At 41.4% G+C, this 27,519-nt stretch overlaps 2 protein-coding genes across 3 annotated transcripts in view; one reads left to right on the forward strand and one right to left on the reverse strand.

Moving 5' to 3' along the window:
- Window positions 1-5,131, reverse strand: part of LOC128019404 (cyclin-dependent kinase 16) — a 58,901-nt gene extending 53,770 nt beyond the window's left edge. The window contains exon 1 of one of the 2 annotated variants that reach the window (XM_052605365.1): window positions 4,805-5,131. In XM_052605365.1, coding sequence (XP_052461325.1) covers window positions 4,805-5,065 — 261 coding nt within the window. In that variant the 5' untranslated portion in view covers window positions 5,066-5,131. The remainder of the gene's footprint in view (window positions 1-4,804) is intronic. The other variant, XM_052605364.1, reaches the window with a different exon arrangement.
- Window positions 5,132-12,013: 6,882 nt separating this feature from the next.
- LOC128019403 (mitogen-activated protein kinase kinase kinase 12-like) overlaps window positions 12,014-27,519 on the forward strand; it is a 35,151-nt gene continuing 19,645 nt past the window's right edge. The window contains exons 1-3 of the mRNA XM_052605363.1: window positions 12,014-12,239; window positions 15,935-16,433; window positions 16,509-16,692. Coding sequence (XP_052461323.1) covers window positions 16,016-16,433; window positions 16,509-16,692 — 602 coding nt within the window. The 5' untranslated portion in view covers window positions 12,014-12,239; window positions 15,935-16,015. The remainder of the gene's footprint in view (window positions 12,240-15,934; window positions 16,434-16,508; window positions 16,693-27,519) is intronic.

The following is a 27,519-nucleotide window of genomic DNA, read 5'->3' on the forward strand; positions in this document are numbered from 1 at the left end:
TAAGCGCATAATTTACCTTTATTCCACACCACTCTGTCCCATCTCTGAGAAACACGCTGGTCATTTCCTGCTTTTATGAAGCCCCTCCCTCAGAAATACATGTGGGCTCTGATTGGTCAGCTAGCGCAGTGTGTTGTGATTGGCTACACTTCCTCCAGTGGGTGTCTAAACGTCCCGCCCCTCTCATCAGTGGCATGTGCTCCGGCTGTATGGTAAACGTCGTTAATATCGTTTATCAGTTTGAGCGTCACTGAGAAGCAGAGGATATTAATGAAGATGATCGTGCAGAATCTGTGCAAGCACGGCTTTTATAGGTAGGACTTTTTTTTTGTTTGGTGTCTTATACTTTTTGATACGCTGTTATTTGTAAATGCTAGTGCTTCTGTTAGCTTTTAATACACGGTTTTATCCTGATATAGCATTGATACAGTACGGTAACTGCACACACCTCATAGCTATGAGGAATAAGCCACGCCACTGTTTCTACGTGTATTTATGGTTTGATTTGAAAGAAAACAGCGCATCCTTGTGGAGCGGCTGACACAGAAGAGCATACGCAGCATACTGTGATGTGGAGAGACACAGAGGAGACTGGTGCAGTGGCGGTTTCTCCATTAGGGCGATTGGGCGACACACCACCAAAGGAAAGGGAGGGATTTTTTTTCTTTTACATTCAACCACAGTGTTACGCTAGCTTTCCCTATTCTAGACTGTTTTTGCTGCCTCTAAATAGTCAAATCAGCATCACCCCTTTTTGGGTGGTTTCTGTCAAACTGTGAATCGCCCAGAGTGCTCTCATAGACTTCCATTCAAAGATCTTTTATTTCGAACTGCAGCCACTGCAATACAATCTCAGTGAGTTCCGGAAGAGCTCGCCCTAACATGCTTTCGTCATCGTGCGTAACCTTAACTTGTGCAACTACTGGTGGGAACAGTGACATCCAATAATATTTAAAAACTATTTTTAATTTTAACAACAAGGAAAAATTTTAAAACTACTTTAATATCTTTATCAAATGTGAAAAAAAAAAACGTAGAGACGGGGACAGCTATGCAAATTCAGTTGTCAGCTGAACTTGATCAACATCACGGCGAACGTTACCTCAGCGTAGATTAATTATATCGTGTCACTGAAAGAAATACCATTCATTCGTTGTAGGATAAATTGGCAATTAAAGAATTAGGACAACCAAGACCAAATTTAAACATCAAACAAGTATCTACAAAGGGCGGGAAGTGATATAAACAAGTATTTTCGAGGAAGTGGTATGAGCAGAGAAAAAGGCTAATAGGCTGCGAAGTAGCTGACGCTTTATTCTGCTAATTTACAGCTGCATTTTGTTACATCGCGAGAGCATGACGGACATTGCATGGACAACTACAGGTGTCACCGAAGTGCATCATCTCTCAGAGAAGGTGAAAAAACACGAAAGAGCAAAGATGCATATGGATAGTATGGAGCAGTGTAATGTAAGTGAGGAATTTAAGTAAGCAGTGTAATGTAAGTGAAGAATGTGATATAAATGAGCAGTAATATAAGCGAGTTGTGTAAACAGTGATTTATGTGACTTCAATTATTACTTATTAAACTGAAATAAAAGTAAAGTTTTTTTTTGGAAAACCACGTCCTGGCGTCAGTCTTCATTTGCTGCTTCTGTTAACATGCATTTAAAAACATAAGGAGAGCAATAGATTGATTTCTAATGTCAGTTTATTTTTAATTAATACTATAGTATTTCAGTTCCCTTTACATCTTTAACTAGCTGTTAATTTATCAGTTGAATGGGTGAACTATCCTCATTGATCGAGCAAATATGTGCCCCCCCGAGAGAACTGGCAGGAGCCCCCCCTGGACTGGTGACAAAGGAATTGTTGAATGAAGTCGTTATTTTTGGTTTATTCACTTACAAACAGTACTCTCGTCGCTTCATGACATTACGGTCACCGGCGGCGCCAGGGGGGGTCTTCGGGGGTCTCAAGACCCTGCCAAAAAATGCCTTGACCCCCCATTTGACCCCCCAGCCTCTTCCTGATTAAAAAATATATATATTCGGGATAAAGATCCAAAAATGTTTCTCTTCAAACTACGCAGAACAATAATAAATAATAATTATTTCGACATTTATTCATACACTGAACCGAGAACCGTTTCTGTCGGACGCGTCCGATTCGAGAACCGATGAGCTGATGATAACTGCGCATGCGTGATTCAGCGTGAAGCAGACTGACACAGAGCGCATCTGAACCGAACTGATTCTTTTGGTGATTGATTCTGAACTGATTCTGTGCTAATGTTATAAGCGCGGGTAAACCAAAGGCTTGAATGAAGGGCAATCATCGCCAATGACGGCATTACATCGAGCGCAAAAGAACCGGTGAACCATTTTTTTTTTCAGCTGGTTTATTTGATCGAATTGTCCGAAAGAACCGGTTCACTTGAGCACCTGCTCCTTTGCCCCTTAAGTGCCCTTTTGTCAAAGCAAAATTTCCTCAATTTTTTTTGTAATAACATAAACTTTTGTGAATGCCTGCCCACGCCCAATCATAATATTAGTACAATTTATTAATAATAATTTAGCCGTAAATAAAATGACCAACATGATGACCGTTCACCTGACTACGACCTCATCCAACCGGGAAGATCCCTCATGCTGCACGCGCATTTTTTAATTGCTAGAGGATATTTTCAACATCGTGGCAGCTGGTAAGTGGTGTTTCATTCTCAGCGAAGTGATTTTGGTGTTTATTTACTTATTATTATTTTACAAGAACGATGTGATGTGAGAACACGCAGATACGTTGTTTATATTGCTGTGTGTAGCCTGTAGTGTAGAAGTAACAGTAGCGTGCTGTTTGAGGGAGAAAAGTTTCACAGGCATCGAAGGGTCTGGTCTTTATGTTATTTGACTAAACTATTGTTATATTACAGTACTTTTTTATTTTTAACACGTAAAAATAATTATCACAACACTGGTAAGGCTTATTCAGATTTTCTCATTCTCTGAATTATCATTATAAAAATAAAAACAATTCAGATTTTAAATGTGATGCAAATATTTTTTCTACAATAGCAACAGTGTTTACAACAGCAAGACCACTTTAGCCTGTAAACTCAATAATATCTATCTGGAAATAAATGTAAAAATATCAATGTCAATAAAAATGCATAATATACCTGACATGAAAGTGCAGTGTGAAGGATATGAATAACAAATGCAGCCTGTCATTTGTTTACATTGCAAAGGTGTTTTTGTTGTTTAGTAGCAGAAATATGCAGTTATTAGCCATGTCCACTGTATTTTTTGTTGGTTTTCATGAGACCCCCCTTGAAAAGACCAGGACCCCCCCATTGCCCCCCCAATCAAAATTGTCTGGAGCCGCCACTGATTACGGTTGAACCACTGATGGCAGACGGACTATTCTGATGATGCTTTTCATAACCTTCTGGACATTGACGGTGTAAGTTACTTAGCAGTTTATGGGACAGTCACAAGTCTCCCAGTTTTCATCCTAAAATATCTTAAATTGTGTTCTGAAGATGAACGAAGCTTTTACGGGTTTGGAACAGCATGGGGGTAAGTGATTAATGACAAACATTTCATTTTGGGGTTTTAAAACTACCAAGCTCTAAAAAATGATCTTAAATGTCACACAGGAACTGTAGTTTTCACAATATAATTCAAATTGTTTGTGGTGAAGTAAGGGTAGGGATACTAAAGAACTAGTAGTAAAAGTAGCCCTTTTCTACCTGCTTACTGTCTCACTGTTTGATTACCTGTGTCTGAAACCGCTCCCTATACACTATATAGTGCACTACATCGGCTGTCGGCCATTTTGTAGCACTCTCTTAATTCTGAGTGAACGAGTTCATTCCCTACATTCATTCACTATTTTTACCCACAATCCTCTCTGATTTAGAATCTAGACCCGATGTGCACTCGCTGAAGCACTATTTCCCAGAATCCAATGCGGAGAGCGAGAGCGGGAGCGAATGAGTTTGAATGAGAGATGCTGTTTACATCTTTATTATTTCTGTTTTCATGCATTGTTCAAATAAAATATATTGTTTAGGCATTAACTCAGTTTAATGTTTTACTAATTTACTGAAGTGGAGTCGTTGTTAACAAGAGATGGTGCATGATTATATAATATTGGATAATCACTTGTATGTAGTGTATTCATTGTAATGTAGACTGAATGGTGGCCCGAGGGAGCTGTGAAACCATTGTACGAGCACAAAACTGTGTTTGGGAGAGATGTTCCTGTGCTCTCTGATGAACACTGTACAGCACAATCTGAATTTGCTCACTTCATTCTGATTTAGTGCACTACACTGCCTTACACTATATAGGGAGCAGTGAATGAGTGAACGAGTGAGTGATTTCAGACACAGCTATTGTGTGTAAAAGAGCAGCGAGCACATTGATCAGAATTTCTCATACTGTGTTCATCTAAAACAGAAAGTCATGTTTAGGGAACTGTGAGCTGTCCCTTTAAATGATGGTGATATAAGGACATCTCTGTACATTAACATGTTGACCCCCTGGCCCAGGCTGACACCTATGCGTCATTTCAGTCCGTCGCACATATGCTGAAATCAATGAACGGTACAGCGCGTGACAGCACGCTTTAATACCGGAGAAACCGTGCGTCTTCATGCTTACCGCAAACACGGGCGAAACCAGCACAACTCGACCCTAGTCACTAACTGTACTCAAAGTTCAGAGCTGAACTAATATGGGGAGCATAATAAACGAGTGATCAGGAGGAAAACGCCGCAGCGGTCATACAGTACAGTACCTACCTGCGGCGAGACGCGACGCGACGCGAGCGTTGTGTGCTGACGCGGGGCGCTGCAGGAGCTCGACTGAAGAACAGACGCAATGTGTCTCGGGCAATGATTCAAGGGTTCGAGCTGAAGCGCCGCTGAACAGATGCACGGACATGTCTCCTGTCCGGGACTCCTCGTGATCACGTGACCGCGTGGCCCTCTCCTCCGTGGCGTGATGAAGCTCGCGCTGATGTGCGTCCGGTAAACATCCCGTATCGGAATCACCCCCTCCATACACCAACATGCACATATGCTCCCTGAAAACCTATGAGATTCTTCATAATATCTGAGCAGAACATTTAAAACAGATCGAATCTCCTCTGTACCAACATCACGATGCTCTTATTAATGTAACCTCATGCTGCTGTTTCCAGCGAACTTCCGCCTCTTCTCCATACTCACTGATGACGAGCTTACTGGAAAACAAATAATCTATCCTAATATAATCTACTCTAGCAACAATAAACTTTCCAAATGAATATGAACTATTGAAAATATTAAACTTAAAGCAATAAAGTTATTTTTTGGATCAGTATTTTAGTGAGCTGTTAAAGTTCACATCACTGTTAAAAACACCTTTATGTATAGAATGATATTTAGGACAATTATATATATATATATATATATATACAAGATTTAAATGTTATATTCAGATTTAGGTTTAACATTTCGATTTAAATACAAGATTAAAAATAAGATAAAATATATTTAATATTTTAATTTAGTAATATAGTAATACAAATATAAAGCTTATTTAGGTCAATCTTGCAAAATGTATTTGTTATGTTAGTTAAATCTGACTTTACTTTTGCCAAATTTGTACATGAAAAGGAGGACATAATTCTATTATAGACAAATTATTTCTGAAATGTTTGGTTTACTTTAACAGCCATGGTTTGTGATCGGTCTCAGTGACTCTTATCTTCCCATAACTTTCAGCAGATTTAGGAGCTGATTTTAGTGCTTTGTGAAATACTCTACAAACACACATTTAGGAGTCCTTAAATTAGGACGTTGTTGTTGTTGTTTTTTTTTTGGGGGGGGGGGGGGTTCTGAACCCAATTTTTGATGATGATAATGTAGTGCCTCAGCAGAGCTCCTAAACCTGTTGTGACCACAGAGAGATCCCAGCTGAAGACAGTCACACCGAAACACCCGCTGAATTACAGCTGGTCCTGGCAGAAGAGATCCCGGCGTATCTGTGGATGCTACAGAACCTAAAGATGAACCTGATCCACTGACGTCTGATGGAGGAGCGCGAGCTTCAGAGATATCTCCTGGAGTCTGTGACACTGAGACCTGAGATCGTGGCTAGAACATTACTCTTTCGTTAGTATTGTTTGTTGGGTTATAAAGTTGCTTAGTTTTAAATGAGAAGACATTTGGAATAAAACATTTTCAAAGACCTGTGTAAAGTGTAAAGTGGAGGACTGTTGTAATATTAAGGATTCTGGTCAGATGTTGTTCAGGAAATGATCCGGAGCTGTGTTTTGAAGGGATTCTCTCCTATAACAGCTGGAGCTCTTCTTCCAAGGTCCAGCTCATCATAATCTGTTATTTACTGCAGACGCTGAAGTGGATTCCTGAAAAGCTGCCAACAAAGACACAGTGGACCAAGAGTGTACTGGACATCATGCCATTGGAAGACTTGAGCGTCTCTTACAGTTTTACAAAACTTGGGACCCTTTTTCTCTCCCACAGACAGTTGGAGTTGGATGTTGAAGAACCGTCTGTCTGGCAATAAATGAGATGAACATGCCTCAAACGGTTTCATTTCATTAAATGTTTGTTATTTTATGTTGCTTTCCTCTTGTGTGAATCTTTTCATTTGTTACTACTGTAATTACTGTTTTTCCTGGCGATTGCTCTGCTCCTGACTGTGACAGAATGATTGCTTTATTACATCCCCCTGAAGACAACTGTTATTTATGTAGTTTTATCTTGCAAAAAAATATAAAACATCAAAAGGACATTTGCACAGTGGACCTTTATCTGTGTATCTCTTCATGGAGGATAGGTTGTGAATTCTGGAATCAGATTCCTGTGTGCATACTGTGAATGTGGACTGCAGTACTCAATTCAGCCACTAGCTGTCAATATTACATCAGCACCTTAGAGGAACAACATTATTGAGCAAAAATTCATTTTACCATTAAAGTACTTTAGTAAAGTGGCTGTGCAGAGGGTGTTCAGGAAACGTGCTCGGGGTACAGCTTGTTTGAGGAAGACTCAAAGACAGGACTGGAGCCTGTTTTAAAGACGACTGTGACTGACGGGTGATTAAGTGAGGAAATAACTGCACTATTCACATTGCATTGTTCATTTCACACTACTGAAGCCAGTATGAACTGATAATCACATATGCAATGAGGACAAATCAGGATTGTTACCTTACTGATTCACTGAGATTAATAGTTTAAATGAGTTTACATCTGCCTGTCATTTCACACAAACTGAATATCATGTGCCTGATTTACTTTAACGCTAGATTATACATCAGCAAACTCTCACTGGCAGAATCATAATAATATCTGTCATACACTCGGAGGACTGTGTGTGGGCACATAGATGAACACCGTCAGGACTCCAGCGGTCGACAGACACATCAGACACAAACACAGGGAAAACATGGCCGCTGCAGCATTAACTACATCAGTGTCCACACAAAACTAAACCTGCTGCATTTTTGTCATCTGCTTCTTTAGATGGTGAAGCTGCATGGTGTCAATGTTTTTATCAATCAGAATTCTTAGTGAAATGTGTGCCATCCCCGTCTGGCCGTCTGAGGTTGAGCCGTGGAGTCACAGGTTAGGATCAGACTGAACCAGACTCTGTCTTTCTCTGCAGGTCCATCAGAAAACAAGCGTTTTCACTCATGCTCTCAGATCTTTGGATAAAACCCCATCATCATCATAATCATCTTGATCTGAACTGCACTGTTCCTCAGCGCTGCAGTAGTGAAGTGTGATAGAAGATGTCATAGGGGGGTCGAGTGACATCACATCAGTAAAGTCTGTTTGTTGAGAGACATGACACACTGATTTCTCCACTGTTATCTCTTCACTTTCGCACATAAGCAACAGAGACATCAACTTTTAAATTACATAATTATGTTTCTACTTTGATTTGTTGAAATAAGCTTCATTATATAATCTGGTGTAAATTTCACATCAACAGAGAAACAGTAAAAACAGTATGTAATATAAGGCCAGTCAAGTCAAGTCACCTTTATTTATATAGCACTTTAAACAAAATACATTGCGTCAAAGCACTGAACAACATTCATTAGGAAAACAGTGTCTCAATAATACAAAATGATAGTTAAAGGCAGTTCATCATTGAATTCAGTGATGTCATCTCTGTTCAGTTAAATAGTGTCTGTGCATTTATTTGCAATCAAGTCAACGATATCACTGTAGATGAAGTGACCCCAACTAAGCAAGCCAGAGGCGACAGCGGCAAGGAACCGAAACTCCATCGGTGACAGAATGGAGAAAAAACCTTGGGAGAAACCAGGCTCAGTTGGGGTCAGTTCTCCTCTGACCAGACGAAACCAGTAGTTCAATTCCAGGCTGCAGCAAAGTCAGATTGTGCAGAAGAATCATCTGTTTCCTGTGGTCTTGTCCTGGTGCTCCTCTGAGACAAGGTCTTTACAGGGGATCTGTATCTGGGGCTCTAGTTGTCCTGGTCTCCGAGGATGAGACGAGACTGAGAGACACAGACTCCGTCAGCTCACTGTTTCTCCTGCTCTCTCTCTTGTGTTTGAAGCTTCTTGTTCTTCCTATTTGTACAAGTTGTACACAGGTTTCTGTGATTTGATTTTGACTCATCTGAATGGTGTTTTGAGAGGGTTTTATAATAGTGTAATTTATAATAGTGTAATCTATAATAGCACTACAGTCTAGCAAACAGAATAGCAATGAATTATATAGATAGGAGATTGGAAAAATGAAATAGAAATGTCAAAGTTTGAATGAAAGTGCTTCTTTCTGGACTATCTTGCCACACAATGACCCCTCGCAGCACCTAGTGTTGACCTGTGGTGACCGCACTGTTTGTCCTGCAGAGATGTGGTCCAGATCCCAGAGAGTGATCGGAGCACACACAAGCATTAGCTGGAGCCTTACACACACTGGTTCTCCTTCACACAGAAACTGCAGTCATTCACGTCAGCTAACATTTACATTGAATTACTCCTCAGTAAATCGACTGGTCTTCCAGAAGTACTGAAACAGAGCTAGAAAACTCATAATTAACTGATCCGTGGATCATCACATGGTCAGGAGTGCTGTGACAGGTATGAGCACGACTGTCTGCCTGATGTTGATGTTATAACACACTTCATGAAGCCAGAAACTATCCACAACCACTTCTTATCTTGATTTTGTTGCAGACTTATGCTAAAAATGCTTTGAATTATTAATTAAATCAATCTGCACTTGATAACACATTATGGCAAAGGGGAAAAGTTATTTTATAACTTTGCATATTAACAACAACAAGAGTATCAGCTTTGCATGAGTGTTCAGTAACTCAGTACTTAGTTGGAGAACCTTTGGCAAAAATTACTGCACTTTTCACATTTGCATAATTTCCAACATTTCTGTGGAAAGATGATTAGGGTGTTTTTACCAGATTTGTAATGAGAAGTGTTTGTAATGTCACTTCCATCAACATCTTTTGCAAATGAAGGTTCCTAAAAGCAGCGGTGTGAATGTACCTGAGTTCAGCTTGAGTCCCAGGGACAAGGTCACTGCACAGACTTTATACTCAGTCTGGATCCTCAACACAGATTGAAGTTCTTCAGTTTGAACACACGCAAAGCTGCAGTCTAACAAGATATCAAATAAAGATGTCTGAATTAATTCTGAATGTGCATAAATTTTCAGTAAAGTAAAACACTAAACCTCACACACAGAGCTGTGCTTTAAACTGCACAGGGCGTATGCAAATCTGTAATTGCAATTTTGAATAGTAGTATAATATCTAACTTGTACTTTTAGATGAATAATTCAGAATACCTGAGAAACTCACACAGAAATCAGACCAGAAACTGTCAGAAAGCTCACGGATGATCTCCTGTGCTCAGTTTCTGAAGGTTTGGCCTCTGAACAGTGTACATGTCAAAATCGAGGGCTGATGAAACGAGGTACCAATCCAGCATCTGTGAAACCTGTGCCACCATCTCATCACTGCTCGCCTGGTGGACAGAAACAACGGCTGTCCATTTAGTGTGGACAGTCTCATACTCACAGTCAGTTAAAAGATGACAAAACACAACAAATAATCAATTAAGGACTCATTTGTCACTTATGATTCCCCGCTCCCTCCACTATATTGGAAGTCTAACTGAATAAGGTCTACTGTATGAATAGGGAGTGATTTCAGACTCATCGTTGAGTATGTTTGACATCGGGTGATGCTGTGGGATCCAGTATAAACCGACCTGACCAGCAGAAAAGAGCAGAAGTAACAGGGCTGGCTCCATACCACTTCATCAGATCAGATCCGGTTCTGAGTATCTGATACCAGCACAGCTGTTTTTATTGTAGATCCCAGTGTACACTTTCTGTACCTCAATTTGTTTACCTGATCATCACAATTTTGTGTGTTAAACACAATCTATCAAATACAGACAACTTAATTATAAAGCAAAACAACAAATGACTAAAGATAAAATCATAATCTATGACAAAAACGTTTTGTGTATTGTTAAATGAAATACATTTATTTTACATTAATAGCACAATAATGAGGCAGCAAAATATCATAGATAAGACAATAAGAAAGGCTATTAATAATCTTTCATTGCACAAAAGTATAATAACATGAAAGGCTGATCTACGGAGCGGCACGAAGAGCTGATGTGCATCTGATGATATAGAAGAGTTCAGAGAGACATTGATGCTGTCATGCTGTGGTGTGGGAGAGAAGCACCTAAACACATCTTTTAGGTTTAAGGTTATTCAGTATGTTTATATTACTGTTTCCTGTTTCAGAAATCATCAGACATTGTCAAACCCTTGTTAGGGGTCCAGAGCCTCACGTCTGATTTAGGCTTGTACCCTCTGAACATGGAGATCCAGAAGAGATGCCTTCACTTCAGTTCCTCCGTACTCGGACCCAGAAGACACAAAGGCAACAAAAATACAATTTGACCTCCAAAATAAACTCTCCCTTAAACAGAACCTCTAAATGAGCAAATGTCATATTAATGAAACTATTAAACAAAGACTGATCCTCTGTGAATACAGATGAGGTGATCATAATCTCGTAGATGAAGATGGACAGAGAGAGCAGAGGATCTACAGCAAACCGAGGATGACAAACACTTCCACCTCTGTTTTATGTTTGTATACAGTATGTGAATGCTTTGGCTACATTGTGCTACGTGCTAATAAAGCTAATAAAGCTCATGAGAGAGAGTCTCACTGGGGTCAGACCATCATAGGTTAACAGTAGGATCAGCTCTTCTTTCTTCTACACATGAAACAGATAGTTCCAGTCCGTGTGTGTGAGTTTCACTGAACACATCTGTTTAACAGCAGAACACACTCTTTACACAAACATGCTGGTTTTATAGGACTTTATGTTGAATGTCCAGGTTTCTAGATGACGTGGAAATAGACGAGTGATTTAAGAGACTCCAGAGCTGAACTCAACTTCACTTTGTGAGGACTAATGTCTTGCTGAACAGGTCAGAGGTCAATGTGCTGTCAGTGTAGAAATTTTTTTTGTTGGACAACTTAAAATGTAAAAATGTATGCATGGAGTCAGGGATCTCTGGGCTTTAACAGTGCATCAAATATGAATTTAACTGAAAAGTTTGTTCTAATCCACAATACAAATAAATAAAACAGTTGAAATTAATGCACAAGCTGTTGACAAATATATATAATTTGTCAAATTCAAATTTTACGTAGCCTGTTTATAATTTATAATATCATCTATATCATTTTTACACTGGAGCAATTTTTTTTTTAATCATATTTATCAACGCACCGTTTCTGCACATCCTGACTAATAAACATCTTCCTTAAACACTTTAAAATATGAACTGATCGGAAGCTCATAGACAGATCACTGAACATACTGTACATACTGTACACCTCATGTGGCTTTGACGTCATACGCGCGCTCACGCCGACGCGCGCGCCCTCTAGTGGGCGTCATGACGTCACTTCAGCACCGTAGAGGAGAAACAGCTCCTTTCGTTCGACTAATGGACCCGAATCCGTGATCGCGCAATTCAGCCGATGGGGCTCGACCCGGACCGGACGAAATCACGCCGAGCCGAGAGATAGAGGAGAACGCGCGGAGAGACGCGGCTTTTACCGCGGAACCGAGAGGACAACACCGGATCCACCCTTCACTTGACAACGCGACAACAGCATCCTCCAGAGATACGGTAACGGTACTGCTCGAGCTTCTGCTCCCGAACGAGCGAGCACCTCCGCGATGGAGAGCGCGTGAAGCACGGAGAGCGGCTTTAAACGAGAGAGATGCGTGTGTGTGTGTGTGTGAGTGTTTGTGTGTGATGGAGCGAGCGCGTCCTTTCCTCACTCGATGCGGTACCTCACGCGGCTCGACGCGTTCACACGCGCCATTGACGCCAGTGACATCACATCTGAACGAGCGCGTCCATTAACTGCGCTTTCATCGGCGCGCCAGTCGCGTGCGTTTGCGCGATGCTTTTGCCTGTACGCGCACAACAGAGTAAATATATCACGCGCGTCGAGAATCGTGCCGTTTAGGACCGCACGCGCGCGTTTGTTATGCAATTTTGCCATATTGTGCAGAGAAAGTCGTGACGCGCGGAAGCGTTTTCCGATCGAGAGGTTCATATTCAGAAGATATTCCATGCAGACACACAGTAGACTGGTTCAGCAGCCGTGGGATTGTGTTTGTGTGAACATCAGGGTCTGCTTTAGAATGTGTACAGTGAATAAAGTGCACATCTCATCTGAAATACTCTGAGCAGCTGAATATTTAGCTTAATATTTAAAACTTGAATGTGAAGTACCAAACAAACAAAAGCATTATTGCGTCAGCATCAATATTAAGACTGCTGTATGCATATCATATCTCCTGATGGGCCCCGGATCTCTCAGCTATAGCAGTGGTTCCCACCGAGGGCCCAGAGTCCACTAGGGCCTCAGGGAACACGCAGGGGGCCATGACATATCTTCAAATTCATTTCAATATATTGCTAGAATTCTTAATATGATTAATATGTACATAATAAAATGAATAAAAAAATAAATAAAAATATAATAAAAATAAATATTTTATTATAATAAAACACATCTCTTCCATCTTTATTTGACCCTCTAACTTTAACACTCACAGTTCTGCTAATCTAGTACTTTTCTCATCTGCAAAACACAGCAAAATACCATCAATATTGACAAAGTTGTGTCTCAAATGTAATTTAATATTAAAGCTCCAATATGTAGGAATTTTGTAATAAAATTTCCGAAAATAACTTGCACAGTGTGATATATTTCCTCCAGTTGTGTACTTACAATATCTCAAAAGTCTCCAAAGATTTTATATTTCAGAGAAATTCAGATTTTAAATAACTGGCCGTCCCGGAAAAGAAATGTCGCCTCTCAGTGACGCAATGTCCGCTCTATACGTTGTTTCCGGTGTAGATCATGTGATGTTCCACCACACCGGTCAAATATCACATGGTCAAATGCGGAAGTGGTGGCGTTAACGAGATGGAGAGAGCTGTGCGAAAATCTTGGACTTGACAGAGACTCTGCTCTCGCGAGTGTATTGATAGACAGGTAAGCAAATCAATTATTTATTTTGTTATTGTACAAGTAACGTAATAGTTACAGTAAAGATGATTTTAATAGATATGAATTACACCACATGCCTGTACATTCTGTCACTGTAGCATTTTTTTATCAATAACGTTACCTGTGAGAAAATAACATAACGTGGCAAATGGACTGTTATATTGCTCTTTGTACTAAGGTAAGGATTTGTATCACGTATGGTGACCGAGATTATGGCAGTACAATTAAATACAATCGGATATGTGTTGTTAAAAATATATTTAGTCATTACTTGCAAATGTTCGTTCGAATTTACTTTTAGAACGATTGGTTTGAGCACGTTAAACAACACGGCATTAACCATAAACACGTAACACTGCACAACATTAACCCAACAAATCATTTAACAAATAGCTGTACGTTGTAACGGGATAATATAGTATAACATTTCACGTTCCTTGCAGTTCATTAATTATGATGACATAAAATAATACGATCAGATATACAGGTAATACAAAAGCGAATAAATTACCCCATCCGTGATCATGATTCGTTTATCCAATTTAGATACATTGCTATGGTGTAAACGCATTAAAACGACATCTCCCATCGTTACCTGCTTCATAGCGTCATCAAGCTTCGCCTTTGTTATTGTTGGAAATGCGCCCTCTTGTGGTCAAAAATCTCATACTGGAGCTTTAACTTTAAGTTAATTGAACTGCTGTATAAAATCAATCACATTTGCAATGTCTCATATTACAAAACTATCATAAAAAACCAAATGGCCCCCTACTTCTTGAAATGTGAAGTTAAAACACAATTCACATTATGAGGACTGATATGAATGATAAGAATGTTAATTGCACTCAGACTGTGTAATCAACGAACCATTACACCTGTTCCAGAAGAGGTCAGATGAGCGAGGCACAAACTGACAGAATACATCCTGAGAGAAGATGATGTTTGTGCTGCTGATTTGTCACGTCCTTTCAGTCTCGTTCTCCTGATCAACTGTAGTGTGAACAATGGCAAAATGAAGTGAAGTGTTGGGAAACACTCTTTTTTTCCACACTTTTGTGAGGATTTGCAGATGAGGCATGTGATACATTTCACTGTTTTTCATCATACAGTATGTGTATAGCCTAGTTATGTTCTGGATTATGTTTCATCAAATGGGCATTGATGAATTTTAATTATTTTAATTATAACTTACTCTTAAAGACACACCTACTGTGAGCCACGAGGTTGTTAATCAGTGTTATTTGCATTTGTTGAAGCCATCAGCCCACATTATTTAATCTTGATGTTATACATTTCTATTAAATAAGTTATTTAAGCTTGTGTTCAACAGCTGATTTCTTGGTGAAAACTACATTACCCATAGTTCTGCAGAGAGCTCTCCACCAATCAAAATAATCTCTACAAGCAAATCATGTCAAAAGAGCTCTTTTGTTCCGCCTGATGTGTGTCATTCTGAACACCTTGATGAGCTTGTGCAGCGTGTTTGATTAGTGTTGGAGCTGTATCTATGAAGTCACAGACATAAACAGCATTTTCCATGTGCAAAATTGATTAGTTTGTTCTTCTTTACAAGTAATTCTTTTTTTTTTAATTCCACATGCATACAACATTTTTTGTGCGCTCTGTTGTCTGCACAGATTTTGCAGATCTGTTAACCATGATGAGTACATGATTCTACACTGATAAGTGTATACTGATAAGTGACTGATAACTGTGTGTAGAATTCAGCTGGTCTCTACATGTCTGACCGCATGCAGAAGAACAATGCTTCTGTAATTCAGGCTACTGAAATGACATTAATCGTTGGCAGGTTGCTGGAGAGAATGGTGCTGGAAGGAATGAGTTAACTTGACTTGTTTTACTCTTTACAACTTTTACAACCTTGGCAGTCTGAAGCCATTTGCTCAGACGGTTCCTTCTTACCTGGGGTCAGTTGCATAAACTTAGCTTCTATGTTAAGATAATGTTTTAAGTATGATTATTTGACCAACTAGCTGTTATCCAAGAGGTAATCAGTCTAATTCTGGAATTCACCTTAGACTAATGTATGCTTTTATATAACTGAATTTAAAAAAAGATAACTAACTTGTAAGACTAGTCTACAAGTTAGACCTTATATGAAACTGGCCAATGAACGCATCCTTGTGTTGTTGATATTGATCCACACGTGTGTTCAGCCCACCATAATTACTACATCGCTAATATACTCTGGTATTTAATTAGCATTCAAATTAGCACAGTAAGAAGAATGCCCTCTCACAGTAATGATTACTTGTGTTGTGATCTCTCTCTCCAGCTGTGCTGACGATTGAGTGGTGAGGGCCACTTTTCTTAAGGGTGGGTGACGCAGTGGGCTACCCTCACCCTTTCTGCACCCATGGCTTGTGTCCACGAGCAACATGCCCCTTCCCCATCCCTCTCAGGGTTCAGCACCCCGCTCTCCGAATCCCCCTTCTGTCGGCCCGATTCGGAGGTGCCAGCGAGCACGCCAGACACCGAGCTCACCCCGACCCAGTGCGTCCTCCGTAATGTGCTCTCCATCGACCCGGTGGGGGGCGGCAGCGGCACTCACAGCAACAGCCCCACCCTGAGCGACGAGCCCACCAACTTCTCCAACAGCGTGCTTAAGCTGCAGGAGGGCGGAGCCGAGGGCGGAGCCATGCGCAACCAGTCCGACAGCTTCCGGCTGCAGGCGGGTGGAGGAGGCTTTCTGGAAGGCTTGTTCGGATGCCTAAAGCCAGTGTGGACGATGATCGGGAAAGCTTACTCAACAGAGCACAAGCAGAGCCAGGAAGGTGAGTATGGCAGCTGCGGAGCAGTCGGGTGTTTCCGTGTTGTTTTGGATGGAGATAATGGAATGTCTCTTCCAGAATCCTGGGAGGTGCCATTCGAGGAGATCTCCGAGCTGCAGTGGGTGGGCAGCGGGGCACAGGGAGCTGTGTTCCTGGGCAAGTTTCATGGTGAGGACGTGGCTGTGAAGAAAGTCCGAGACATCAAGGAGACTGAGATCAAACATCTGCGCAAGCTCAAACATCCCAACATCATTACCTTCAAGTGAGTGAATGCACTCCTGCACACCAGCCTCACCCTCAAGACTATAAGTAGAGCATTTCCCAGAAATATAAGTAGCCGTTGAGTATAAGTTGCAATTGGGCAAAATTGCATGGTTGAGAAAAAAGATTATTTACATCAGTGTACAAGTCACATGACACATGTTATTATTATTACATTTAGAAATAATGTAAAGTATCTTAAATTAAATGTTTACAAACATTATAAATACTATACACATTATAGAGTTAGGCTATCATAAAGGAACACATTTGAAAATGAAATCAGTGTTGGGCTCATGCACCTCTCTCATTCAGCACAATTCTAAATGTGTCCATACCGATGATGTGGCGTAACATTTCTTTGCTAAACTGTTTTTTATGTAACCAAGGTTTGTTCTTCACTTGTGTACCAATATCCATGCTAAACATCAACCTTCATCATCCTTAAACTCAGCTGTGAAACTTTTTATATGTTGGGTTGACTGCATTTTAGCTCTATAATTTTAACTCAATAATTTGGTCTCCTGTTATGAATTCAGTTCAGAAAAAATATAGATGGGTCGTCATGGACCCCCTCAGCATACGGCCGGTGAGTCCCATGAATCTTCTGAATCTCAACAGTTTATACCAAGTGTAGAGGAACAAGCCGAAACTGATCGCCACACTAATCGATGGCACAAACAGGGAGCGAGACCCAAAGGAACACGACCATTGCTTCCTCTACCCCAGATTCGACTATGACAAGGCTTGTAAATACTGGTATTCTACCACCCCCTATACATCTGGAGAACAGATTTGAAGCATTAATAAATGTGGGTGAGGAATCCCCAAATGTATTTAAACATGGCCATAGACAATTGTTTAAACCAGATGGCCTCCACCCAAACAAACTTGGTGGAACATGTAAAGTGGGGAACAGAGACCAGAAGTGCAAAACAAAACAGGGAGACCAGGAGGGAGGTGGACCGGCGGAGGATCAGGGGGAGGGACGGAGGGCCAGGCTCACAGAGGGGAACAGGGACAGGAAGTGAACAATCAACCCAAAAAAAAAACAACAACAACAACACAACAGGTGATCAGGGTGGGTCAGGGCGTTCAGGGACCCAGGACAGTGCCAACCGGGCAGGATTCCAAGGCCGAAGACCACCAAGTCCGTGTGGTCGAGACCGGAGCCCCCCAGGGCGGAGAAGAAGACCACCACAACCGTGTGGTCGGGACTGAAGCCCACCAGGGCGGCGCCGAAGACCACCACGTCCATGTGGTCGAGACCGGAGCCCCCCAGGGTGGAGCAGAAGACCACCACATCCGTGCAGTCGAGACAGAAGCGCACCTGGGCGGCGCCGAAGACCACCACAGTGGGATCGGACTGGCAGGAGAGCAAGTCTGGTTGGACAAGTCTGAAACATAGAAAATGAACAAGTTAAGGGTAGCCTCCGTGGCCACGACAGGATCAGTCAGGCGCTCAGAGTTCGACTGAGACATGACGAGGCTCTGGAAGTTCCACAGAGGCGAGAAAAGACTCTGGTAGATCAGCCGAGACTTGGGGAGGCTCTGGTAGTTCCGCAGAGATGTGGAGAGACTCTGATAATCCCATGGTGTTTAGACTCGATTCCAGAAGATCAATGCTGACTTGACTCTGCTCATGAAGATCATTGATGGCCTGACTCTGCTCATTAAGAACATTGGTGACTTGCATTTGTTCATGAAGATCATTGGTGACTTGCATTTGTTCATGAAGATCAATGGTGACTTGCCCTTGTTCATGAAGATCATTGGTGACTTGCATTTGTTCATGAAGATCATTGGTGACTTGCATTTGTTCATGAAGATCATTGGTGACTTGCATGTGTGGAAGTCGTGGCCTAATGGTTAGAGGGTTGGACTCCCAATCGAAGGGTTGTGAGTTCTAGTCTCGGGCCGGACGGAATTGTGGGTGGGGGTAGTGCACGAACAGCTCTCTCTCCACCTTCAATACCACGACTTAGGTGCCCTTGAGCAAGGCATCAAACCCCCAACTGCTCCCCGGGCGCCGCAGCATAAATGGCTGCCCACTGCTCCGTGTGTGTGTGTGTGTGTGTGTGTGTGTGTGTGTGTGTGTGTGTGTGTGTGTGTGTGTGTGTGTGTGTGTGTGTGTGTGTGTGTGTGTGTGTGTGTGTGTGTGTGTGTGTGTGTGTGTGCATTTCGGTTGGGTTTAATGCAGAGCACAAATTCTGAGTATGGGTCACCATACTTGGCTGAATGTCACTTCACTCACTCATTTGTTCATGAAGTTCAATGGTGACTTGCCTTTGTTCGTGAAGATCATTGGTGACTTGCCTTTGTTCGTGAAGATCATTGGTGACTTGCCTTTGTTCGTGAAGATCATTGGTGACTTGCATTTGTTCGTGAAGATCAATGGTGACTTGCCTTTGCCCGTGAAGAACACTGGTGACTTGACCTTGTTCATGAATTTCACCGGTGACTTGGCTTGACTCTGGAGTGTCAACGGTGACTAGCCCTGACTCTGGAAGGTCAACGGTGACTAGCCCTGACTCTGGAGGGTCAACGGTGACTAGCCCTGACTCTGGAGGGTCATCGTTGTGTAGCCCTGACTCTGGAAGGTCATCGGTGACTAGCCCTGACTCTGGAAGGTCAACGGTGACTAGCCCTGACTCTGGAGGGTCATCGGTGACTAGCCCTGGATCTGGAAGGTCAACGGTGACTAGCCCTGGCTCTGGAAGGTCAGCGATGACTAACCCTGACTCTGGAAGGTCAGCGATGGCTAACCCTGATTCTAGAGGGTCCACGAGCACCTGACTCGACTCTGGAGAGTCTACGGGAACATGACCGGTCGAAGGGGGGCAATGGCGGAGAGCGATGCTGAGCCTCCTCTCGACCACTCCCTCCTCGGCGACCTCCCCTGGTCCCGCGAAACATGACCAGGCAGGTTCCCTCAAACTGATTGCTTCTCTCCCGCTGCAATAATTAATGATTAGTGACAGCTGAGTGCAATGAGAAGACAGAGATCATGGGGAATATGTTTCAGGAAGTGACAGACACCGTGGGGAAGAAGGACATCTAGTGGTTACCCAGGGAACACAAACCAGATACTGTGACAACCAATACAATGCATCTACAGGTTCCCTGACCAAGATTATCCATTAACAAGAATAACACCAAAAATCATTATTCTTGGTAATCGCAAATTAACCATGGTTTTGTTACTTCAAATAATAATTAACAAATAATTATTAATAAAAAAAAATTTTTTCTTCTAAAAACAGAACTAAGCCATCAATAGCCTTTAAAATGACTTAAAATGCATTATATAAAAACAGTGATGGCAATAATGATTGTTTTACAAATGTGTATGCTGGCGTGGGAATCAGAACTAATGAGGAATATATAAATCAAAAGAGTCCTTTAATTATAATGGGAGACAAGGGCATAACCAACACAAATCTTCAAACGTAAGGTATAACATTCCATTACCATCAATAGAAGTAACATTGTTAATTGTGGACAAGGAGGAATTAAACAGATAGGGTTTTAAACACGGGAGGTAATCAGGGGAATGGAGAACAGGTGGGGATTAATCAATTAACCAAACAAGAAACGGGACATGACCAAAATAGGGAAACACAAAAAGAACAGAAAGTCCATGATCGTAACAGTTCGCCCCCTCCCGGAACGGTGCCTCCTCGGACTGAAAGATGAATACCAGTGGAGGGAGGGTGGGGGTTCTGGAGGCGGGCGTGGGGCAGGCAAGGGAGAGTGAGCATGGAGCATGGAACCAGGGTGGAGCTGACGGATGGAGGAGCCAGGGAGGAGCCTGGAGCAGGAGAAACCAGATGGTGCTTCAGAGAGAGGCCAGGATGCTGACCCACGGTGGAGTCAACGGCGGGAGGAGCCATGGTGGAAGACGAGCCGACAGCACCAGGGGTTCGTCTGACGGAGACTGCGCCAGTGGATGAGGAGCCCAGGTTGGAGCTAAGCAGACGGAGAGCCAGGGTGAAGCAGAGATACTGGAGGGCCAAGGCGGAACAGAAGGCTCAGGCGACCAAGGCACAGGCGGGACCCTGGAAGACCGCTGCGGATCCGGAGTGACTGAAGATGAAGGTGGAACTGGAGGGAAGGAGGAGTCTGACAGAGCCAGAGGGATGGAGTGATGAGGCGAAGCCAGAGGAATGGAGTCCCAAGGCGGCGGATGGTCGCCAACTGACCAAGGTGGAGCCGGAGGGACGAGGATGACCAGAGCGTCCAGATGGCTCTGACTAAGGGTGAGCTGCGGGACTGACTGGCACCAGCGGAGATGAGGTCGAGGAACTGGCTGATCTAGGAGGAGGTGAGATAGGGAGGCCGGGAGGAAACACAGGAGGATCAGGGCTGTACAGAGCCAGCAGAGAAACAGGAGATTCAGGGCTGGACTGAACCAGCGGAAATGGAGCAGGGGAAATTACTGGTCTAGGAGGAATGTAGAACAGGTTAATCATTAATCAATTAACCAAACAAGAAACGGGACATGACCAAAATAGGGAAACACACAGGAACAGAAAGTCCATGATCGTAACACATTGGTTAATAACACTGTTAAAATTCATAATCTAGGCTAATACAAAATAAATAATTTTTGTACATAACATGTTACTACAACTGCCTGCAAAGGGAGCCAAAGGGTAGTTGCTGATGTTACACTTACAGTAGGATCAAATCCTTGTTTAGGCTATTGGCCAACCATTTAATTCAAATATACACATAATCTTCATTTTTGACCACCTTTTTTGTTATATATTTTGTTAAAATATAAAACTACTTAATTTTCTTTTGCATGATTTCTGAATGCTTGAGACAATAAAATTGATAGCCTGAATGCACTGTAAGTCGCTTTGGATAAAAGCGTCTGCTAAATGCATAAATAATAAAATGTATTTACTTTTTATTTTTAATTTGATTAAAGTTCTATTTTGACCCCTACAGTAGGTGCTTTTGTTGTTGTTGTTGTTGTTTGTTTGTTTTTTCATGATATTTGAGGAAGGGGTGCACAACAATGTAATCCTGCTTAGGACACCCATTTGGCCAGCAGCGGCCCTGTTTTATGTTCTGTAAAGAGACAACTCTTCTCTATTCGGCAGATATTGTTGCTTTTGGTTTGTGGATTGTCATTCACAGAAAGTCTATGAAATATTTTGTCTCCCTTTTTTGTATCGGTATATCGGTAATGACTATATTCTATGATTTTGACTGCAATTGCACTTTTATTGCCTTTTAAAAAAGAATATTTTATCTAACTACAAGCAACAGCACAAATAAATACAATAGAGTAAAGATACAAATAAAATATATAGTGATTTTCAGTTTTTTAGCATTAGTTTTTAGGTACAGAAATTGAATAAACTAATCAATTGTAAAACAGCATTGCATATTGGACTGCATAAATGAAAGATTATTCTTTATTAAAGTTACAAAGGCTTTTCAATCAAGAGCAGTGAGTGATTTCTTTGTTGTTGTTGTTCGATTAATATAAAGACTGTCACTTTATACACTGATACAGTAGGCGTACATTCAGCTGGCTATGTCTGATGTAGGATACTTACCAAGACGGGCATTTTAAAATACCTTTTGTGTGAATTTGTCCATTTAAACACAATACTTTAGAGAGCGCTTAATATTTGCATGCTTCGGATGAGCACACGCACAATGATGTTGGCACTTAAATGTTTAAAGTGAAAAAAAAGTGACATGACATTCAGCCAAGTATGGTGACCCATACTCAGAATTTGTGCTCTGCATTTAACCCATCCGAAATGCACACACACACACACACACTGTGAGAACACACCCGGAGCAGTGGGCAGCCATTTATGCTGCGGCGCCCAGGGAGCAGTTGGGGGTTCGATGCCTTGCTCAAGGGCACCTAAGTCGTGGTATTGAAGGTGGAGAGAGAACTGTATATGCACTCCCCCCACCCACAATTCCGTCCGGCCCGAGACTAGAACCCACAACCCTTCGATTGGGAGTTCAACCCTCTAACCATTAGGCCACGACTTCCCCTTAAACTGACAAAGCTTAAATGAGTTTAGTTTTAACAGATATTAAAGTGTGCTGTGCAGGTCTCACCTGTGTGCTTGCGCTATCAGCACCCGGGTGATGAAGGAATAAGTGATATTTATACACAGTGTTGGGAGTAACAGCGTTTAAGTATAACAGCGTTCCTAACGGAGTTAAATTTTCAGTAACAAAGTAATCTAATTAATTACTTTTCCCATCGTTGCAATGCCGTTATCTTTACTGAGAATGTAAAGTGTCGCATTACTACAATTTGGTTAAATAAAGCGCGAGGTATCATCAGCTGCCTGACACCGTTGCAAATCCGATGATGATTGGCTGGGTGGGTCGAGCCCTACTCACGCTGTCTCACTGCACGGTCGAGACATAGTTCTCTGCAGAACAAAAGTGGGCATTTATCACCATGTGAGTGTTTTCGCACTGCTGGGTGTTTCTAAATCATGCAATCTAAATGATCCCCCTTACCCAACCCCTCATTCCTAAACCTAACGTCACTATGACATCAACAAATCAGGTATCATGGTGTAAAAACACCCTGATCTGGTAGCTCCCATTACTTTCCTGCAGAGACCTATACTTGGCACACTCTGACAACCACTAAACACAAGACGGCATTAGGGATAATGGTGTGCCATGCTATGCCCAGGAAAAAAGACTTTATCCACGTCTGCCTCAAGCAACTCAAATCTTATGAACCACCTCACATCAACACATGCTAACATGTTACTGTACTGAATATTTAATGCTGTGTTCAAACCAGACACGACTTGCGTGAATAAATCGCGCTATTCGTGCGTAGTTGGACGCTTGACATTTTGAGTTCATACGCTTCATTCGCTCGTGAAATTAACTTCCCAACAGACGCGAATTCGCCTCATGGGGGGTTTGTGCCAGTTGAGTTCACGCAGCATTTTCAACTAGCATTTTCCAAATATTACTGTTATCGTGACATGAAATGTAGTTTTAAAAGTATTTCATGCAAGAATGCAGTTGTTTTAAACTCAAATATGTGGTTTATTTAAAAATGTTTTTCGCCAATTTTCGGAGGCTGTCTATTCGCGTCTTTGCATTGAGTTAACATTGAAATCACTCGCGCCAGACGCTCTATTCGCATCTGGTGTGAACAAACCATAAGAGTTGGATAGTGTTCTGTTTATTTTGCAGTAACTTAAGGCCTAATATACAGTAACAGAAAAAGCACTAATGGCCAGGTTTCCCTTTGTTTCTTTTTACCCAAGTTTAAATTTGTTTGTCTTAATTTTGCACTTGAATTTTATTTACAATATTTATTTTTTATATGTTTTTATTTCATGCATATCATATGTCAGGCTGGAATCTATTGATTTCAAATAAATACAACATTTTCTAAAATACTTATAGTGTTTTTATTCTTCAATCAGTTAATATAAACATCTTATATATTAAATATGTTATAGGACATAATAGCGTTATAGAACATAAAAAATAACGTCACAGGTCGTCCTAGAACAGGACCTCTTCATTTTAATGATCACTTCATGTATGATGGCAGTAGCAGAATTCATTTTGAAGGGTACAAAATCATCTTGGCTACCAATATTCAAGAAAATGCCACCAAACTCATTAGAAAGCACTTTATATACGATCAGGACCCTGACCCAAAACACCCTGCTAGTTCAGTCAATAACTTTATATGGCAAAGAAATTTAAAATCTTAGATTGCCCAAATCAGTCTCCAGATTTAAATCAGATTGAACATTAATTTCAGCAGCTGAAGAGGAGACTAAAGACAGAAACTCCCCAAAACAAGCAACAGTTGGAGAAAAGCATTTCAAAGCATAAGACCAAGAGATTGGTGATGTCTCTGTGTTGCAGACTTACTGCTCTGATCACATGCAAGGGATCTGCAACTAAATATTAGCTTTTAATCTTGTACATCTGCCTTAAATTTAACTATTCCAATACTAATGCTCACATCAAATAGTGGGATGAACTCTAAAAGTGCTGTCATTGTTATTTGGTAAAACAGGTATGTGTCGAAAGACCTAATAATAAAATATGACATTCTGTAGTTTTGTCGCATATTCATCTTTTAATCATATTTGCAAATGTCTTCACTCCACAGCAGAGAAAGCAATGTTGTCTTTACTGTTCCAATACTTATGGAAGGCACTGTATATATACTGTATGTGTCACATGTATGTTCCGGTTTTCCTTATTTGGTCCTTCCTGTTTCTGTAATAATAATAAAAAGACTTGTGATTTCTCACTCAAAAATATGGTAGCAAAATGGCAAGACAAAACAAATTAACCTTAAATACAAGTCTAACCTTTGCTCAGTTTTTTTTTACAATATAATTATTGTTCACAGTAATACATCATGCATGACTAAAATATGGCATGAAGAAAGGTTAGCAGGTGCATCGCCAGAGAATTTTGAACAGAGGTGCTGAGGGGTGCTAGATCATTGACGTGGAGCTGGGCAATTATAAATATGATTAAAAGATGTTGGTCTCATTCGCAACACAGATGAGACAAACTACAGGAGCGAGGTGAGCCGCCTGGCCGGGTGGTGCAGTGACAACAATCTCTCTCTGAACGTGGAGAAGACGAAGGAGATTGTTGTAGACTTCAGGAGAGCACACACTCAGCACAATCCTCTGACCATCAACGGTGCGACTGTGGAGAGAGTGAGCAGCACCAAGTTCCTGGGTGTGCACATCACAGAGGACCTCTCCTGGACCGAAAACACTGCAGCACTGGCCAAGAAATCACAACAGCGTCTCTACTTTCCCCGCAAACTGAGGAGAGCCAGAGCCCCACCCCCCATCATGTACACCTTCTACAGAGGCACCATCAAGAGCATCCTGACGAGCTGCATCACTGTGTGGTATAGCGCCTGCAACGCGTCCTGCCGAAAGACTCTGCAACGCATAGTGAGAGCAGCTGAGAAGGTCATTGGTGTCTCTCTACCCTCCCTCCAGGATATTTACAGAACCCGTCTCACTCTCGGAGCCCTCTGCATCACATTTGATCCCATTCACCTGTCTCACAGCTTCTTCAGTCTGTTACCATCAGGGAGGAGAATGCGGAGTCTCCAGGCCAGGACCAGCAGACGAAGGACAGCTTCATCCACCAGGCTGTCAGGAAGCTGAACTTCCTCCTGACCTTGGCCCCCTCCCCTCTTCTTCCCCATGCACCACTGAACTATGAACCTCAGTTCCCCCTCCCTACAAGCTCCCACTAACACTCTGAGACCTACACCAGACACTTTGTGCAGCATTGGCCTGCTCACTACTTCATTCAGAACAACCGGCTGGATGTACATTAACCTGGTTATTACATGGCTGCTGTCCACAAAAGTAAATATGTATATGCAAAATATTGATTTGAGTTGAAATATTTGAATGCAAAGCTTCTGTGAAGACAGAAGTTGAGCGCAAGCAGCAATTTCAAACTAGACGGACGTTTATGCGAAACGGAGCTGGCAAACCACGTATTACACAACATTTCACCAATTAAGACGAAAATGTTTTAAAACTTTACCAGTTTGTTAGTTCTCTTATTATTCATTACAAAACAATCGTAGCAAAATGTAGCGTTTGTATGAGACGAGAGCGAGTCTGCGATACCATAAACAACTGTACACCATTTTGAATAGAGTTTTAATATTTTATTAGCTAAACAAAATCCAAAGCTTCCACCCAGAAAAATAGATTTCAAGCAAGAGTAGGGCACCAACTGCTGTTACCAGGATGAGCCTGTGTTATTAGCTTTTACAGGTTGTTATCCAGGGATAAAGTACCTCTGAATGTTGTGACCGACCAATCAGAATCAAGTATTCCACAGAGCCGTGTAATAACTGTATTTAATGTTCTACTGTTAGTGTTATCTGTATGCACCATGGGTCTGAGAGTAAAGCCATTTCAATTCTCTGCATGTAAGTACTGTATATGTGGAAGAATTGACAAAAAAGCAGACTTGACTTGTTATTATTATTAATAATAATAATAAAATAACCTAACTCGTCCACTCAATTTTGTAACATTTTATTTCATGATTATTTGGCTCATCACAATTTAATAAAACATTTTCATTTTATGAAATTAAACAAGGAGCCTATAGATCAGTCAGTTCCCAAAGATTTTTATACAGTCACTTAAAATTCACTGAACAAGCATTTGGTAATGTGAGTCAAAGTCAGTATGACATCATACAGCACTGGGGATATATTTCCTTGAGCCTTCACTCTCTGTGTATTGATGATGTACAAGCTGCTGTTTCTCCATCACAGCTGCTCTCAGATATATAGTGGAGACAGACAAAGATCTCTCACTCCATCTCTCATCGAGAGAAGTAGGGCTGCTATATGGCGGTTCTCTCCGACTATAATTTAAGATGAATATGCGCCATAGATGTGCATATCAAGTATTTATGAGAAGTGTGGGAGTATAATCATGTTTACTGCATGACATGGGGCGCCCGCTTGATCCCTTGCATTTCTTCCTGCAGAAAGAACTTAAAATAGGCTCCTCCATTATTTTTGGTCATACAGATAAGAGTAGCCTAATAGGCTAATCATTCATAGAAAAACATTCTGCTTTTATTTATGTACACTCACAATAACACCAAAATATTGAGCTTTTGTAAAAATAGAGGTGAAAAAAGGATGCGCTTTCTGCCAGTCTCCATTAACTGGAGCCACCTACTTGCCACACAAAATAATCAATCTATGGGGGAAAAATATCTTAAAAGGTCTACTATTGAATGAACAATAATAAAAAACAATATATATTATGTAATT

This window comes from Carassius gibelio, chromosome A9 (assembly GCF_023724105.1).
Source record: "Carassius gibelio isolate Cgi1373 ecotype wild population from Czech Republic chromosome A9, carGib1.2-hapl.c, whole genome shotgun sequence".
Taxonomy (NCBI): domain Eukaryota; kingdom Metazoa; phylum Chordata; class Actinopteri; order Cypriniformes; family Cyprinidae; genus Carassius; species Carassius gibelio.